The sequence below is a fragment of the Sminthopsis crassicaudata genome, chromosome 6 (assembly GCF_048593235.1).
Source record: "Sminthopsis crassicaudata isolate SCR6 chromosome 6, ASM4859323v1, whole genome shotgun sequence".
Classification (NCBI taxonomy): Eukaryota; Metazoa; Chordata; class Mammalia; order Dasyuromorphia; family Dasyuridae; genus Sminthopsis; species Sminthopsis crassicaudata.
Genome location: NC_133622.1, coordinates 291823 through 308566, shown reverse-complemented (window position 1 = coordinate 308566; position 16744 = coordinate 291823). Strand labels below are relative to the sequence as shown.

General features: G+C 36.0%; 1 protein-coding gene across 1 annotated transcript in view; it reads right to left on the bottom strand.

Annotated features, from left to right (window-relative positions):
* Window positions 1-1053: 1053 nt before the first annotated feature.
* Window positions 1054-16744, bottom strand: part of LOC141546278 (uncharacterized) — a 49828-nt gene continuing 34137 nt past the window's right edge. The window contains exon 5 of the mRNA XM_074273965.1: window positions 1054-15333. Coding sequence (XP_074130066.1) covers window positions 13562-15333 — 1772 coding nt within the window. The 3' untranslated portion in view covers window positions 1054-13561. The remainder of the gene's footprint in view (window positions 15334-16744) is intronic.

Sequence of the window (16744 nt, the reverse complement as noted above, 5' to 3'; positions counted from 1 at the left end):
TGTATCCCTCAACTTTGCTAAATTTGTGCATTGTTTCTAGTAGTTTTTTAGTTGATTCTCCAAGTATACCATCAGATCATATGCAAAAACTGATAATTTTGTTTCCTCATTCCCTAATCTAAATCCTTTCAATTCTTTTTTCTCTAACTGCCAAAGCTAGCATTTGTAACAAACGTATTGAACAGTAATTGTGATAGTGTACAACTTTGTTTAACCCCTAACCTGAGAATGATTCTTAATTTATCTTGATTCCATATGATGTTTGCTGATAGTTTTAAATACATGCTACTGATCATTTTGAGGAAAACTCCATTCATTCCTGTATCTTTAATGTTTTAAATAGGAAGTGGTGTTGGATTTTGTCAAATGCTTTTTTCCCATCTATTGAATAATCACACAATTTTTGTTACTATGATCATTGATATAGTCAATTTTGCTAATAGTTTTCCTAATATTGAACCAGTTCTATATTCCTGGTATAAATCCTTCTTGATAATGGTATATTATTCTGGAGATGACTTACTATAATTGCTTTTCTAATATTTTATTTAAGATTTTTACATCAGTATTCATTAGGGAAAATTTATCTATAATTTTCTGTTTTGAACCAACCTGGTTTTGGTTTTAGCACCATATCTGTCATAAAAGGAATTTGGTAGAACTCCTTCTTTCCCTATTTTTCCAAATAGTTTCCATAGTATGGAATTAATTGTTCTTTAAATGTTTGGTAGAATTCAACTTTTTTTTTTTGTTTATTTAATTTTTATTTTATTTTATAATTATAACTTTTTTTTTTTGACAGTACATATGCATGGTTAATTTTTTACAACATTATCCCTTGCACTTACTTCTGTTCAGATTTTTTCCCTTCCTCCCCCAACCCCCTCCCCCAGATGGCAGGCAGTCTTATACATGTTAAATATATTACAATATATTCTAGATACAATATATGTGTGTAGAACCGAATTTCTTGTTGCACAGGAAGAATTGGATTCAGAAGGTAAAAATAACAGTTTACACTCATTTCCCAGTGTTCCTTTTCTGGATGTAGCTGATTCTGTCCATCATTAATCAATTGGAATTGGATTAGCTCTTCTCTATGTTGAAGATATCCACTTCCATCAGAATACATCCTCATACAGTATCATTGTTGAAGTGTATAATGATCTTCTGGTTCTGCTAGTTTCACTTAGCATCAGTTGATGTAAGTCTCTCCAAGCCTATCTGTATTTCTCCTGTTGGTCATTTCTTACAGAACAATAATATTCCATAATATAGAATTCAACTTTTAAATCCATCTGGCCTTGGAAATTTTTTTCTTAGGGAGCTGATTACTAGCTTTTTCAGTTTCTTTTTCTTAAATGGGACTGTTCAAATAATTTATTTCCTCTATTTTTAATATAGATCATCTATATTTTGGTAAGTATTCATCCATTTCACTTAGATTACCAGATTTATTGGCACACATTTGGGCAAAATAGATCCTAATTAATGCTCTAATTTCCTCTTCATTGATGGAATGTTCACTCTTTTCATTTTTGACACTAGTAATTTCTTCTTTCTTTTTAATACAAATTAACCAAAAATATCTATTTAATTTTTTCATAAAATCAACTCAGTTTTATTTGTTAGTTCAATAGTTTTCTTAGTTTCAATTATATTAATGTTTATTTTTAGAATTTCAAATTTGGTATTTGATTGGGAGTCTTCAATTTGTTCTTTTTCTAACTTTTTTGTTGTATACCCAATTATTGATCTTCTCTTTTTCTATTATGTGCAAGTGGGCATTTAAAAAAAAAAAAATTTCCCCTAGAATTTCTTTGACTGCAACCTACAAATTTTGGTATGTTTTCTCATTATTATCATTCTCTTAGATAAAATTATGTATTGTATCTGTGATTTGTTGTTTCACCCACTCATTCTTTAGGATTGCATAATTTAATTTCCAACCAAAATTTTTTTTGTCTGTTTTTACTGGCTTCTTATTTCAGGTAATTTGTAATTGCATCATGATATGAAAAAGATGTATTTCCTATTTCTATCTTTCTGCATTTTATTTTAAACTTTCTATGCCAAAATAAATGGTCAATTTTTGTGTAGTTTCCATGTACTACTGAGAAAAAAAAATGTATATTTCTTTCTGTCCCCATTTATAGAGAGTATAATCAAGATAATTGAGGAGCAGAGTTTACTTGTAACCTGGGTACAGATTGCTAAACTCTTGGCTGCATTAAGATGCACATCCCCTTGGTTCTTAGAGGAAGAAAAGATAGATGTAGATAAATGGAAGCTAGTGGGATATGAAATGAAAGAATTTCAAGCAAAAAATGGGCCTTGTTCAATTTCTGCAGAAGTATTTTATATCTACAACATAGTTCAATTAGCCTTAAACTATCAAGCAAGTTGTAGGAGAAGGCCCGGCTAGCTCAGTCGGTAGAGCATGAGACTCTTAATCTCAGGGTCGGGGGTTCGGGCCCCACGTTGGGCGCCAATTGTAACGAGCTGTCGTCTCTAGAAGCTGCCGGATCACTCTCTGGGAAGAGATCTGCTGTGTCTTCTACTCAAATCTCTCCGACAGATTCTTCTTCCTGTAACGAACCATTGTCTCCAGGCAGTTGCTGTTAACTCTTGTCCAGAGAAGTGACTTCCCTTCCTGCAGGGAGCCCCGTCAAGCCTGATGCAATGCAGAGTCTTCTTCTTGAATCCTGGCTCTGAATCTCCTCCAGCTCTTATCCTTCTCCAGGCCGATCTGCCCTCTGGGCCCAATGCTGTCTCTTTTATCCTCCCAGAGAATGGGCATGGGATAATGCAAGGGCTTCTGGGAAGAAGCACCCCAGCCAATGAGCTTGCCCCCTCTATCAAGTCAACCTGAGTTCTCATCTTGTAATTATCCAGACAACCTGAATTCTCACCTTGTCACTGTCCAGACAACCCGAGTTCTCACTTAGTAATCCTAACACCCATTAAGTTTTCTGCAAAGGTAAATCATACCTAACCTTTCTAAAATTCTATTGTCTTCATTTCTTTCTTGTTATTTTGTGGTTTGATTCATGTAGTTCTGATAGAGCAAGGTTGAGATCCCCGACTAATATAGTTTTGCTTCCTATTTCTTCTTTCAGCTGTCTTAACTTTTTAAGGAATCTGTATGCTATATGGCTTGATGCATATCATATTGACAGTACGTTATTATCTGCGACACTTTTGCAAGTGTAATTTCCTTCCTTATCTCTTTTAATTAGATCTATTTTTACTTTTGCTTTTATCTGAGATCAAGATCACTACCCCTGCTTTTTTTTTTTTTTTAAATTTCAGCTGAAGCATAATAGTCTGTTCCAGCCTTTTACCTTTTCTCTGTATGTATCAGTCTGGCTTAAATGTGTTTCTTGTAAAAAATATATTGTAGGATTTTGGCTTTTAATCCAGTCTGCTATCTACTTTTGTTTTATGGGAGAGTTCATCCCATTCACATTCATAGTGAAAATGACTATCTCCCACCATCTTATTTTCCCCATGTTATACTTCTCTGTTTCCTTTCTTCCTTTCCCTCACCAGTGTTTTGCTTCTGATCATCCCCTTCCTCAGTGGGCTCTCTTCTTTTATAGCCCCTCCCCAATTCTTATCTTTTTTCCCCTTCTACTTCTGTTTTCCTTTCTATTAGCCTCTCCCTTTTCTTTCTCTTTTCTCTTCTGACTTCCTTTTAAAGATGAAGAAAGTTTCTATATAAAAATAAATAAGTCTGAAAGTCTTTCTTTGAGTCAAATCTAGTGAGATTAAGGTTTATACAGTGCTTATGTCCCTCCATAATATCAACTCTTAATAAATTGTTTTTGCCTTTTCATGTGATGCAGTTTAGCTCATTTTACCTCCACATCCCTCTTCTTCCAGTATAGTCATTTTTCCACCCCTAGTTTCTTTTTTTATTTTTTTCATAGTAAAGTCAAATTGTACCTACAGCCTCTAACTATACCCCTAACAAAGATATAGCTCTCAATAGTTAAACATATAATTTTGCAATATAGAGATATAAATATTTTAACCTTTAAAAAAACCAAAGTGTTTTTTTTTTTTCTTCCCTTATTATCTTTTTATGCTTGTCTTGGATCCTGTATTTGAAGACCAAATTATCTGTTCTGCTCTGGTCTTTTCATCAAAAATAATTTTTTAAAACTCTATTTCATTGAATATCCATCTTTTCCCTGAAAGATAAAGTTTAATTTTGTTGGACAGTTATTGTTGGCTACAGTCCAAGATTCTTTCTCCTCTGGTGTAGTGTTCTTGGTGGGTTTTTCTAGAGTTCTTCCTTCTAGCAGCCTTCCTTTCAGCAGATTAATTATCATAAGAATAGCCAGGTATTAAAGTCCAAATTCCTTATTTTCTCCTTCACAGTCTAGTTTCCTTGCCTGGGGCCGAGCTAGCTTTCTTGTGGCCTTCTGGAGTCTTGGTTTCAGTGGAGAAGTGAAGGAGGAGAGCCTGCTACCAAGATGGTGTGAGATGGAGTGAATGAATCTGGCTGTGAGTCCCCAGGCTTGTGCTTCAGTCTCCAGCCACCACAAAATGAATCTGTCCTTGGCTCTGAGAGCTTGAGCTCCAGCCTCCAGTCCATTTGTCTCCTCTGGCTCTGACTCTGGCTGAGTTTGTCCCAGTTTATATGCTCTCTTATAATTACATTATCATTGGTGTGAATCTTGTAGAACTATATTAAGTACTAAGTACTGAACTAGAGAACTATTAATCACCATGCTAAAGTAGATAACTACTGTCTTTATCAGTTCCACTGACTTAACCTTGTAAGAATCCTTGTTTCAGATATAGAGTTCTGGCCCATAACACTCTGGAATATAGTATCCCACATGCTTCAATCCTTTAAAGTGGAAGCTCCTAGGTCCTACATAGTCCTCATGGTACCTTGATATTTGAATTGTTTCTTTCTGGCTATTTGTAGCATTTTCTCATTTATTTGATAATTTTGGAATTTAGCTACAGTGTTTCTTGCTGTTTCCATTCTGTAATCTCTTTTTTAGAAGTGATCTGTGGATTCTTTCAATGGGGATTTTATCTTCCAGTTTTAGGATATCAAAGTATAGTTTTCTATGATGATTTCTTGAAAGATGTTTTCTAGGCTCTTTTTTCATCATTGTTTTCCAGGTAGTCCAATAATTTCTAGATTGTCTCTCTTAGATCTGTTTTTCCTGGCTCAGCCCTTTGATGTGTTGGCCCAGTTTAACTACCCTGACTGAAAAAGTCTTACCGGGTCTCTTCTCCCTTTCCTTCCCTATAGGGTACCAAAGGAACTCTTCTGGCAGGATCTTACACATGAACAGCTCTAGAGGACTGCTGCTTCTTTATGGGAGCAACCTGCTAGTGGCTACTGGGTGTTATGGGTATCACCTGCTAGAAGCTGCTGGGCATCTAATTCTAACCAGCAGAATAGATCCTTTCATGTGAGGGGATGGTAACGATACAAGGAGACTCAGAGGCAGTTGTATTCTCTTTCCTCTCTCCTGTTCCCTCTTGATTCCAGTTTATTTCATTCCCAATTTACAAGCAACATCTGCTTCAGTAAAGGCTGATTTGCAATTCTTTCAAGTGTATTATGATTCACAGCTGTGGAGACTTTCAGAGAATTGAACTGCCCCTCCACACTTAGGCATGGTCCTTAACACACTTCCATTTGTTCAATTCTAATTTTTAGTGAATTACTTTCTTCTGTTTTCTTTTTTTAAATTTCCTTTTTCATTTGGCCAATTGAAATTTTAAATGAGCTGTTTGGTTCATTGGATTTTTTTTTTTTTAATTTCAAAAATTCTATTTGTCAAGGAGTTTTTTGTTTTTGTTTTGTTTTTACTCCATTTCACCAAAACTATTTCTAGGAAGAGATTTTCCTCAGATAATTTATGTATTCCTTTTCCAGTATTCTCATTTCTTTTCCCAATTTTTCTTCTCTCTTTTCAGATCCTCTTTGAATTCTTCCATGAGAGACTTTTGATATGGACACCAAGTTATATCACCCTTTGAGGCTTCATCTGGAGATGTTTTGCCTTTAGTGTTCTCAGGGTTTGAGAACTATTCTACCCTGTCTCCATGAAAGCTGTTGATGATTTTTGGTTTTTTGCTCATTTTTAAAGGTTGCAGTCTGCTCTTAAGACAAAGGGAAGATTATCCCAAGCTTCCTCTACTGACCACACTAGTTTCACACTATCCTGGATCTCATGCTTCAGGCTTCTTTCTTGTGCTGGGTGGGCATGGCCAAGCCTGGCTTGTTTTGCTGGAGTTCAGGGTCTCATTATTTGTCTTCTGTACTTGTGCTGGAGGTCTCACAGCTAGTCTGCTGATCCACTGGCTTATGAACTAAGACAAATGCAGCTGTATTTTGGTTAAGAGTCTCTCACTATATTATCTCTGCATGTAGAAGCCCAGGGTCTGCCCAGGGTCTCCTTGACCTGGGCTGCAACCCCATTCTTTCTGATTGAGACAGACAATTCCTGAAATTTTTCCCAAACATCTTAAGCTGGAAATTTGTTCCACTCCAAATATTTGTGGATTCTGTCACTCCAAAACCTTGGACTTGATCTGATGTTGATCTGAGGGAAGCCTGGAAGAGCTAAGACAAAGACCTGTCTATTGCTGCTCACTCCACTAAACTAAGATTTCCTCTTAACAGAGTTATTCAGTTGAGTCTTGAAGGAAGTAAAGATATAGAGAAGCAGAGACAAATGAGAAGATTCCTAACTTAAGGGATAATTAGATCAAAGGTGTGGAGATTGGAGAAGCAGAGATATGTGTAAGGAAGAATAAGAAAAACAATTTAGCTAGATCACAGCCTGTATGAAGTGGCATATGTATAATAATGCTATAGAAATGGTGAAGGATTTCAAATGCCAAACAAAGGACTTTCTATCTGATCCTTTAGGCAAAAGAGAGTTTTTGGAGTTACTGAGTAGAGGAGTGACATTTGTTCCTACATATTAAGGAATATTTCTTTAGCAGGTTAATAGAAAAAGGATTGGAGAGTAAAGAAGCCTGATTCAAATTAGAACACAAATAAGATGTGATAAGTACCTGAATTCTAAATCAATTGATGTGTGAATGAAGAAGTGATTTTCAAAATGATCAAATTTAGCAATTGATTATATATGATAATTGAGAGATAGTGTTATAGGGTTTTGAATTTGGGTTATTGGAGAAGTGGTGGTACCCTTAAGGGCATTTGGAAGAGGGATATGATTTGGCTGAAAGGTAATAGATTTTATTTTGTTTTGAATATGGTAAGTTGGAAATATGAATGAAATATCTAATTTAAATGGTAAAGTATTTGGAGGTATAGAATATTATATTCACCGGCATTCCACCAATTTTTGGTGTATTGACTCATTGTTGTCATTTTTAATGCAATTATCTTTTTCTATGATTTTTTCTATGATTTGTTCTTTGACTTACTCAGTTTCTCATTATTTTTAGTGCTATGGTTCCCTTTTTGTTTCACTTTACAATATATTTTACAATTAACATGTAAACATAGTTTTCAACTTTCATCATTGTAAGATTTTAAGTTCCAAAATGTTTTCCTTCCTCCCTCCCCAACTCCCCTTTGTGAAACACTAAGAAAACTAAAATACATAGGTATAATTATGACAGACATTTTCCACATTAATCACCTTGTGAAAGAAGAATCAGAACAACAGGTGTTAAGTCCGGGCTAGCTCCTTGAAGGGCTCAGAATCAGCCAGAGTCAGGATAAACTAAAGTCCTTGCCTCACATTGGGCGCCAAATTGTAGTGTCCTGTTGTCTCTCACTTGTAATCCTTCTCTGGGAGGAGGTTTCTTTTCTGTAAATCCTTTTCTCTGTGAGCTGGTTTCTTGGGAGGCTTCTGAAGTCTCTAGCCAGAACGAAGGTAGAATCTCAAATACCCTTCTTCCTTAATCCTGGCTGTGAATCTCCTCGAGCTTCCCTGAAGTTCTCTTGGGAAGTCTTGTTCTTGACCCAATTCAGACTGTTCTCCATGCTCAATGTTGCCTCCTTTTATCCTCCCAGAGAATGGGCTTGTGGGTACTCCAGAGGCTTGTGGGAACTACTTACAACCAATGAACTTGCTCCTTTTAAAGGTGTGAACTAAAGGTGTAAACCCTGAGCTAGAAAATTGTTAAGTACCAATTTAGCACCTAGTAAGAACCTAACAAACAGGGAAAAGCCATGAGAAAGAAAAATAAATAACACTAAAGTCAAAAGACTATGCTTTGATTTCTATTCAGACTATAATTCTCTCTATGGATGTGGATAGTATTTTTCATCTTGAGTCTTTTGGAATTGTCTTGGATCATTGTATTCCTGAGAAGAAATAAGTCTATCATAGCTGATCATCAAACATTGAAGCTGTTACTACATACAGTGTTTTCTTGGTTCTTTTCACTTCATTAAACATTTTTTCATATAAGTCTTTCCAGATTTTTTTTTCCTGAAATCCACCTGTTCACCTTTTCCTATAGAACAAGAACGCTCTATGGAATTCATATACAGCAATTTGCTCAACAATTCCTCAATTGATAACTATACTCTCAGTTTCCAATTCTTTGACACTACAAAAAGCTGCCATAAATATGTTTGTACATGTGAACTTTTTTCTTTTTTCTGATCTCTTTGGGATACAGATCTAATAGTGGCATTGCTGGATCAGAGGGTTACCCAATTTTATAACCTTTTGGATGTTGTTCCAAATTCTTCTCCAGAATAATGGAATCAGTTAAAAAATCTATCAATACATTAGTTCTCCAATTTTCCAACATCCTCTTCAATATATATCATTTTCTTTTTCTGTCATATTAACAAACCTGAAAGATGTGAAATAGTACCTTAGCATTATTTTAATGTGCATTTCTATAATCAATAATTATTTTGAATATTTTTTCATATGAGTATTAAAAGCTTTAATTTATTCACCTGATATTGCTGTTCATATCCCTTAATCTCTTATTTGGGGAATGACTGGCATTCTTATAAGTTTCACTCAGTCCTATACATGTGTGGATGGAGCAAAGTATAGTTGGTATTTTACTAATGAGAAAGGTTAAATGTCTTCCCTAGGTAAATGTCTGAGATTGAATTTGAATTCAGGTTTGGGGGATTTAAGGAATTAATTTTCTAATTGTTGAGTTCATAGTTTTGGCATAAAATTGAAATAGGGATATCTAACAAATAGTTGGACTGAGTTAAGGCAGTTCAGGGAAAATATTTTAGAATGGGTCTTCAAAGTAGATAAAGTACATGAACTTTGTTGGGGAGAGTGCATTGGGACAGAACAAACTGAGAATTCATCTAATGGACACTGAAGTAGAGTAGGAAAGGCATCAATGAGCTGCTCTGTCTAGAGAATATAGGCAAAAATCCTAGCCAGCAACACAGGATGCTGAAAATGCCTTTAGGAAGCCACCTCAAATGGAGGAAACCCAGGTGCACTGATTTTCTCAGACAGCTCTTAGAAGCTAACAGTCAACCCTTAGCCAAGAGTGTGGTAGTCTCTTTAGCCTAAAAGGAAAGGAAGATGTAAGATCCCTCCAAGTTTTGGGCTTATTTCTTGAGTTGTAGCTTCTGGAAAGAAACCATAAGTTGCAGAAATAGAGTCAGCTTGTGTATAAGCTTTGACGGGAGTGAGTCTGTCTTTAATGAATCATACCTTCCACATACCTTTGGAAAAGGGGTTACTACTGACAGGTGGGAATCTACCCAGATTGGTGAATAGTTAATGAGGAAGTGGATATGTACCTACTTAGTTGTGAAATTTGACCTTGTAAAGGTAGGACAGCCCTGGATGCAAAATATGCTTAAAATTTCATGAGGATGATCTATTTCAAAATCTCAGAATATGAAATAAAACAATATAATTGGATCAAAAGTTTGCTACACTGGTTACTGAATTCAATCACCTATCAAATTGATAGGTAGACAGTGATTTTTGGTGCAGCATAATTTGGAAATATTTCCAACTGAATTGATATCATTTGTCCAAGCTTACAGCCTACTTTAAAGTGAGATATAGGGCTGCTAAGGGCTCTATAGTACACAGCACTCTAAGTTGGGAATCACCAAGACTCAATCTCATGTGTTTCAGTCCTGCCTTAGATACTTATCAGATGTGTCAGCCTGGCCATGTTACACCAACCTGTTTGCCTCAGTTTCCCCATCTATAAAATGAGCTGGAGAAAAAAATTCCAAACCACTCTAGCATCTTTGCCATCACAGAAATAACAGATCAATCAAAACTGTCATGATGACTGAAGTCAACCAGGTGTATCTGGATGACAATGGCTTCTATGCATAGACTATGACCTTAAGCCTTACTTCAGGAGAGACTGTATGGGTGATCTAAAGAGAACCAGGCCTAATTGTCATAAATAAAATCAAGTCAACTGAGGTACAAAGCTCTGAGCATCAGCAGTTTATTAGGAAAACATGAATTTGGTAATAAAGGGGAACCAATTGTTTCCCCATGAAGCTAAAGACGTGGAGCATCCCTCCCCCTTTTAAGGACAAAATAAAAAAAACAGAAGTTGTTATGTGGGAAAAACAACATAAATGGTTAAAGAAATAATCATATTATGGAGACAGGGAAAACATGATCAGTTTAAAGTCTGAAATATAATTTGACAATAGCCCATCCTTTTCACCTGGACCTTGCAGATTTAACTGATAGAGAGCTAATTTCCTCTAACTGTACAAAGATAACTAGATATTGCCAGTAATGGCACCATTTTGGCTGGTATGGATAACAGATGTTCTAGAATTGAATCATAATAGTTAAACATATAGAAGATAATATATTTCCTTGACTTGAAATGATTTGCAGATGATGGTGAGAGAACAATTCCTTTTTGAATTTGAGTGAAAGCATTGCAATTAGCTCAGTTTTTCTTTAAATAAAAGTGACTGATGGAAAAATCAGACTTTTGCATTTAACTGAGAGAGGAACACTGAACTTTTGAATTCATGACCTTCTTCACCTGAAGATTGTTGTTGGTAATGGTCCTTTGTTCTTGAAGAGAACTAATGCCTAGGTTGGGGGGGGGGGGGTGAGGATGTGATGAATGACTTGCTAGTGAGTTGGATTAAAGGGAGACAGAACTATGCGGTCACCAGACTCTCTGGCCTTCAGTCATTTGAGTCCAGTGGGCAATACATAGGCCATGACAACTGGTAGTGACCCCCATTTCTGCCTAATGTATAAACCCCTCAATAACTCAAAGACATGAGAGGACTTCACATGCTTGAAGATGGTGATCCTGGGGTTGCAGAGTTGTGGTTTTTCCATCGTTAGTCCAAACAGGTTATGAAGTTAAAATATTTTACAAGCTAATTTATAGTCAAGATCGGTGTCATCTTTGGCAGCCACATCTCACCATTTGTCAAGGGAGTCAGATGTTTGCTGATTAATGTATTTTATGAACGTCCTTGGTGTTGGGACAATTTCCATTTTTTATACTTCTCATTAAAGAATAGAAGAAAAAAATGGACTAATCTCAAAGTAAGAAAGAACAATGATGGATGGACAGCCAGAACACTCTACAAGTGACTTTGAGATATGAGAAAATAAGGAAGGACTCCATTATATTGGATGGATCCTCTATGGTGAACTCATGTGAAACATAGGCAAGAGTTGCACAGGATGTATAGACAGATATATATATATATATATATATATATATATATATATCTTCATTGTGTGAAAGAACTTCAAATTAAAGAGATCACTGGATCTCTCTTTTTTTTTTTTGGGGGGGGGTTTCCTTACTTCAAGCTGTCTCTCTACATATATCCTCATGCTTCTCTGAATTTTCTATATCTACAGCTGACACAAAAATCAATATTCCAATATAGTCATGGACAACAATTTTTTTTTAAACATTCTACAACTGAAAAGCATCTATTTTCTCTTTTGCATCTACCTTTTTCTCCCTCAGGTTCTTAAATTTTATGCCTTCTGGTGGGGTCTATGTCAAAGTATGGGTATTTGATCACTGTTCAATAAATCATAATACTAAATGACATTTCTAAACAGTTGGACCAATTCATACCTAGATATTACTATGCCTCTAATTATATAGCCTCCCCACCAAACACTATGTCCAACTTTTGGGGTCATCATTGCCAGTTTAATGGATGTAAACTGTAACCTCAGAATTGAAATCTTTCATTTCTAAAAGCATCTCAATAAAATATTTCCTTCTTGAATAGGGCAATAGTTCAATAGTTGTATACAAAGAGCTGTTCATTTTAACATGACATGAAAGTTTCCTAAATCAACAAAAAACTAGGTTTAGAATTTCCCATCTCTTGTTGCCTTTCCAAATTGCCAATCACATCCAGAAGGCTTAGTGAAATTATCTCAATTATTAGGCTGAAGCTGAAGCTGAGGACCCAGCAAGAAGTGGTACTGAAGGTTAGGGTTAATCTTCATGTCCCTCTTTGGCTTTTCAGATACCTAGGACGTTTAAAGGATTTACAACTGGGAGAGACCCTATGCCTAATCTAAATGCACTGAGACCCAGTTAATTTAAATTACTTTTTCAAGACCACAAAGAATCAGAATTTCAACTCATGTCCTCTGACTTCAAATCTAGTGACCTTTCCACTCCACCATACTGCCTTTCATGTAGGTGGATCCAATATGCTTAAAAAGCTATTGGTGATGCCTCCTTCTCCTCTCCTCCTTAACCCCCCTCCTTCACCCTTAGGCTAGAGAAAGCTAAGTATAAACAGCATCAACATCACATCTACCAATGTTCTTTACCTAATTAATTTTCCTCTTTATTTTAATGCTTTTACATTTCTTTGCAGATCTGGCAATAACCAATCAGATTTTTATAATACCCTTTCCAAAGTGATTACATTTATAACGTTTCTCTGCAGTATGGATTCCCTGATGGAAACTAAGTGATTCCCATTTTCAAAAAGCATTTCCCCAGTAATTACACTCATAAGGTTTCTCTCCAGTGTGAATTCTCTGGTGTCTACTAATAACTCTCTTATGTTAAAAAAAAAAAATTTTTTTTACCCTTATTACATTCATAAGGCTTCTCTCCAGTGTGGATTTTCTGATACAGAGTAAAAACATCCCCCCCTTTTTTTTAATTAAAGCTTTTTATTTTCAAAATGTACACATGGATAATTTTTAACACTCATCCTTGTGAATCCTTGTGACCCAGATTTTTTTCCCTCCCTTCCCTCTACCCACTCCCCTAGATGGCAAATGATCAATTTGCACTTAGCATCAGTTCATGTAAGTTTCTCCAAGCCTCTCTGAAATTATCCTGATCATTCTTTATAGAACTATAATATTCCATAAGGTTCATATACCACAACTTATTCAATCACTTTTCAAATGATGGGCATCCTCTCAAAAACTTCCTTTTAAAAAACACTTTGTACATTGTTTAGTGGATTCTTGAATATCCAGTGAGTACCCTTCTATCTACAAGTCTTTTTACACTGGTTACATTCATAAAGTTTCTTTCCAGTGAAGATTTTCTGATGTGGACTAAGAACATCCCTTTTTATAAAAGTCTTTCCTCATTAGTTACATTCATAAGGTTTCCCTCTATTGTGGATTCTCTGGTGTCCAATAAGGGTTCCCTTTTCTCTAAAAGCCTTTCCACACTGGTTACATTCATAGGGTTTCTCTCCAGTGTGGATTCTCTGATGTACAATAAGATCTCCCTTTTCTCTAAAAGCCTTCCCACATTGGTTACATTCATAAGGTTTCTCTCCAGTGTGGATTCTCTGATGTCCAACAAGAGCTCCCTTTTGTCTAAAAGCCTTTCCACATTGGTTACATTCATAAGGTTTCACACCAGTGTGAATTCTCTGATGCATAACAAGAGATCCTTTTTCTCTAAAACCCTTCCCACATTGGTTACATTCATAAGGTTTCTCTCCATTGTGGATTCTCTGGTGTCTAGTAAGAATTCTTCTATTTGTATAAGCCTTCCCACATTGATTACATTCATAAGGCTTTTCTCCTGTGTGGATTCTCTGATGCTCAATAAGAGTTTTCTTATATCTAAAAGCTTTCCCACATTGGTTACATTCATAAGGTTTCTCTCCAGTGTGGGTTCTTTGATGTACAGTAAGACCTCCCCTTTGTGTAAAAGCCTTTCCACATTGGTTACATTCATAAGGCTTTTCTCCAGTGTGGATTCTTTGATGTGTAGTAAGACGTTCCTTATGTCTAAAAGTCTTTCCACATTGTTTACATTCATAAGGTTTCTCTCCAGTGTGGATTCTCTGATGTCTAGTGAGAGCTTTCCTTTGACTAAATTCCTTTCCACATCTCTTACATTCATAAGGTTTCTCTCCAGTGTGAATTCTTTGATGCTCAATAAGAGATTTTTTATACCTTAAAGTTTTTCCACACTGGTTACATTCATAAGGTTTCTCTCCAGTGTGGATTTTCTGATGTGTACTAAGAGTTCCCCTATTTTTAAAAGCCTTTCCACACTGGTTACATTCATAAGGCTTCTCTCCAGTGTGGATTCTCTGATGTGTACTAAAAGTTTCTCTATTTTTAAAAGCCTTTCCACACTGGTTACATTTATAAGGCTTCTCTCCAGTGTGGATTCTCTGATGTGTAGTAAGACTTTGCTTATGTCTAAAAGTCAATCCACACTGGTTACATTCATAAGGTTTCTCTCCAGTGTGGATTCTCTGATGTGTACTAAGAGTTCCCTTTTCCCTAAAAGCTTTTCCACATTGTTTACATTCATAAGGTTTCTCTCCAGTGTGGATTCTCTGATGATAAATAAGTCGTTCCCTTTTTCTAAAAGCCTTTCCACATTGTTTACATTCATAAGGTTTCTCTCCAGTATGGATTTTCTGATGTAAGATAAAAACTCCCTTATGTATAAAACCCTTCCCACACTGATTACATTCATAAGGTTTCTCTCCAATGTGGAATTTCTGATGTCTAGTAAGAGCTCTCCTTTGACTAAATTCCTTTTTGCAACGGTTACATTCAGAAGGTTTCTCTCTGGTGTGAATTGTCTGATGTCTAGTAAAATCTTTTTTTTGAGTAAAATTCTTGCCACATTGGTGACATTCATAAAGCTTCTCTCCAGTGTGGATTCTCTGATGTACAGTAAGATTTTCTTTTTTTATAAAACCTTTTCCACATTGGTTACATTCATAATGTCTCTCTTGAAGCTGAATTCTCTCATGTGTTGCACAGATTTTTCTCCAAGTAAAGTCACAGGAACTATAACTCATGAATCTTTGCTTGTGAATTCCTACTACAGAAGGGCTTAGCTTTGCAGAAGTTTCCTTCAAATCAAGTCTGATCTCTTCTTTTCCTTTTTTTTTTTTTTTTTTTTTTTTTTTTTTTTTTGGTGGGGGGTGGAGGGGAGGAAAGAAAACAACAAACAATAAAGCAAATATAGACATGAGGCAGGCACATATATATATCCCCTTCCCTCTAACAGCAGGAAAGAAACTCAGTTGTTTTCTCTTTTCCTAGGCAAAGAGAAAAATCTTAAATGGGCAAAACCAATAATTTTAAGTCCCATTAGTTCACATCTCAAACATAATTTAATTTTTTAAGGAGCTTCATGCACAATTACATTAGAACTTCACAATAAACTGTGACAACACAGAAAGTACCTTCATCCTCCTTAGGTCCACATCTCAGGTCATCAGCTCAGAATGGCTGAGTGACTTGGCCAAAATCGCAGCAGCTGAGACTGGAATTTACACCCTGTGAATGGGCATGCTCTGCCTATCATATATGACAAATTATCTCCACTCTCAATTTTTCCCTTTCCCTTTCATTATCTGCACTTTCAATTGAGTGATTTTTACTTATTTTTTGTTGAGGCAATTGGGGTTAAGTGACTTGCCTAGGGTCACACAGTTAGGAAGTGTTTGAGGCCAGATTTGAACTCAGGTTCTCCTGACTTCAGGGCTGGTGCTCTGTGCACTGAGCCACCTAGCTGCCCCCATTATCTGTAATTTCAGTTGTTTTCATAGATATGTCATTTGGTGCATTTATAGGAATACTCAAATTATTTCATGATTGATCCTGAGTGTAACTATCACAAATTTCCATGATGATCACTTTCAGTTTTAATTTTTTTCTATTACATTATTTGAGATCATATTCAGAAGGCTAACACAGTTGTTTTTTGTATTTACCTGAGGTAGAAGTGATTTTGTTCTGACCCATTAACTTTTTTGAGATAGCTATTACATATTTATTTTTTTTTAATTTATCATTATATGCCTCCTGCATAACCTAATAAACACAATTTTTGAAATTATCCACATAAAACTGAGTTCATCATCCTGAGATATGGAAGGGTAGTGCAGGCTTTTCCTTTTAGAATGTCACCAAGCCTTTGAAGGATTGAGTTAATGATCCAAGGCATCTGACCAAAAATGTCTCAATGGCACCTAAAGTGGTGAATAAATGTCTGATTTGGTTATAATGGTAGCTGTGCTCTGGAATCACACAGATGTGCACATTTCCACCTTTACAAGACTTTCTGCAATGATTTCAGTCTATCATAGTCACCAATACACTGGTATGGAGAACTGTGCAGTGAATTCATCAAACTCTGACTACTTCTAAGTGCAACAGATTCTTCTGGTTTCTCAACTTGACATCAGATTGTTCCCAGCATTCCAGGAAGGTTGGACACATGTCCAAATGGCCACAGGCCTGCAAAGTCCCTCAGGGGCTGTCTCTCCCCAGACCAGAGTAGTTCT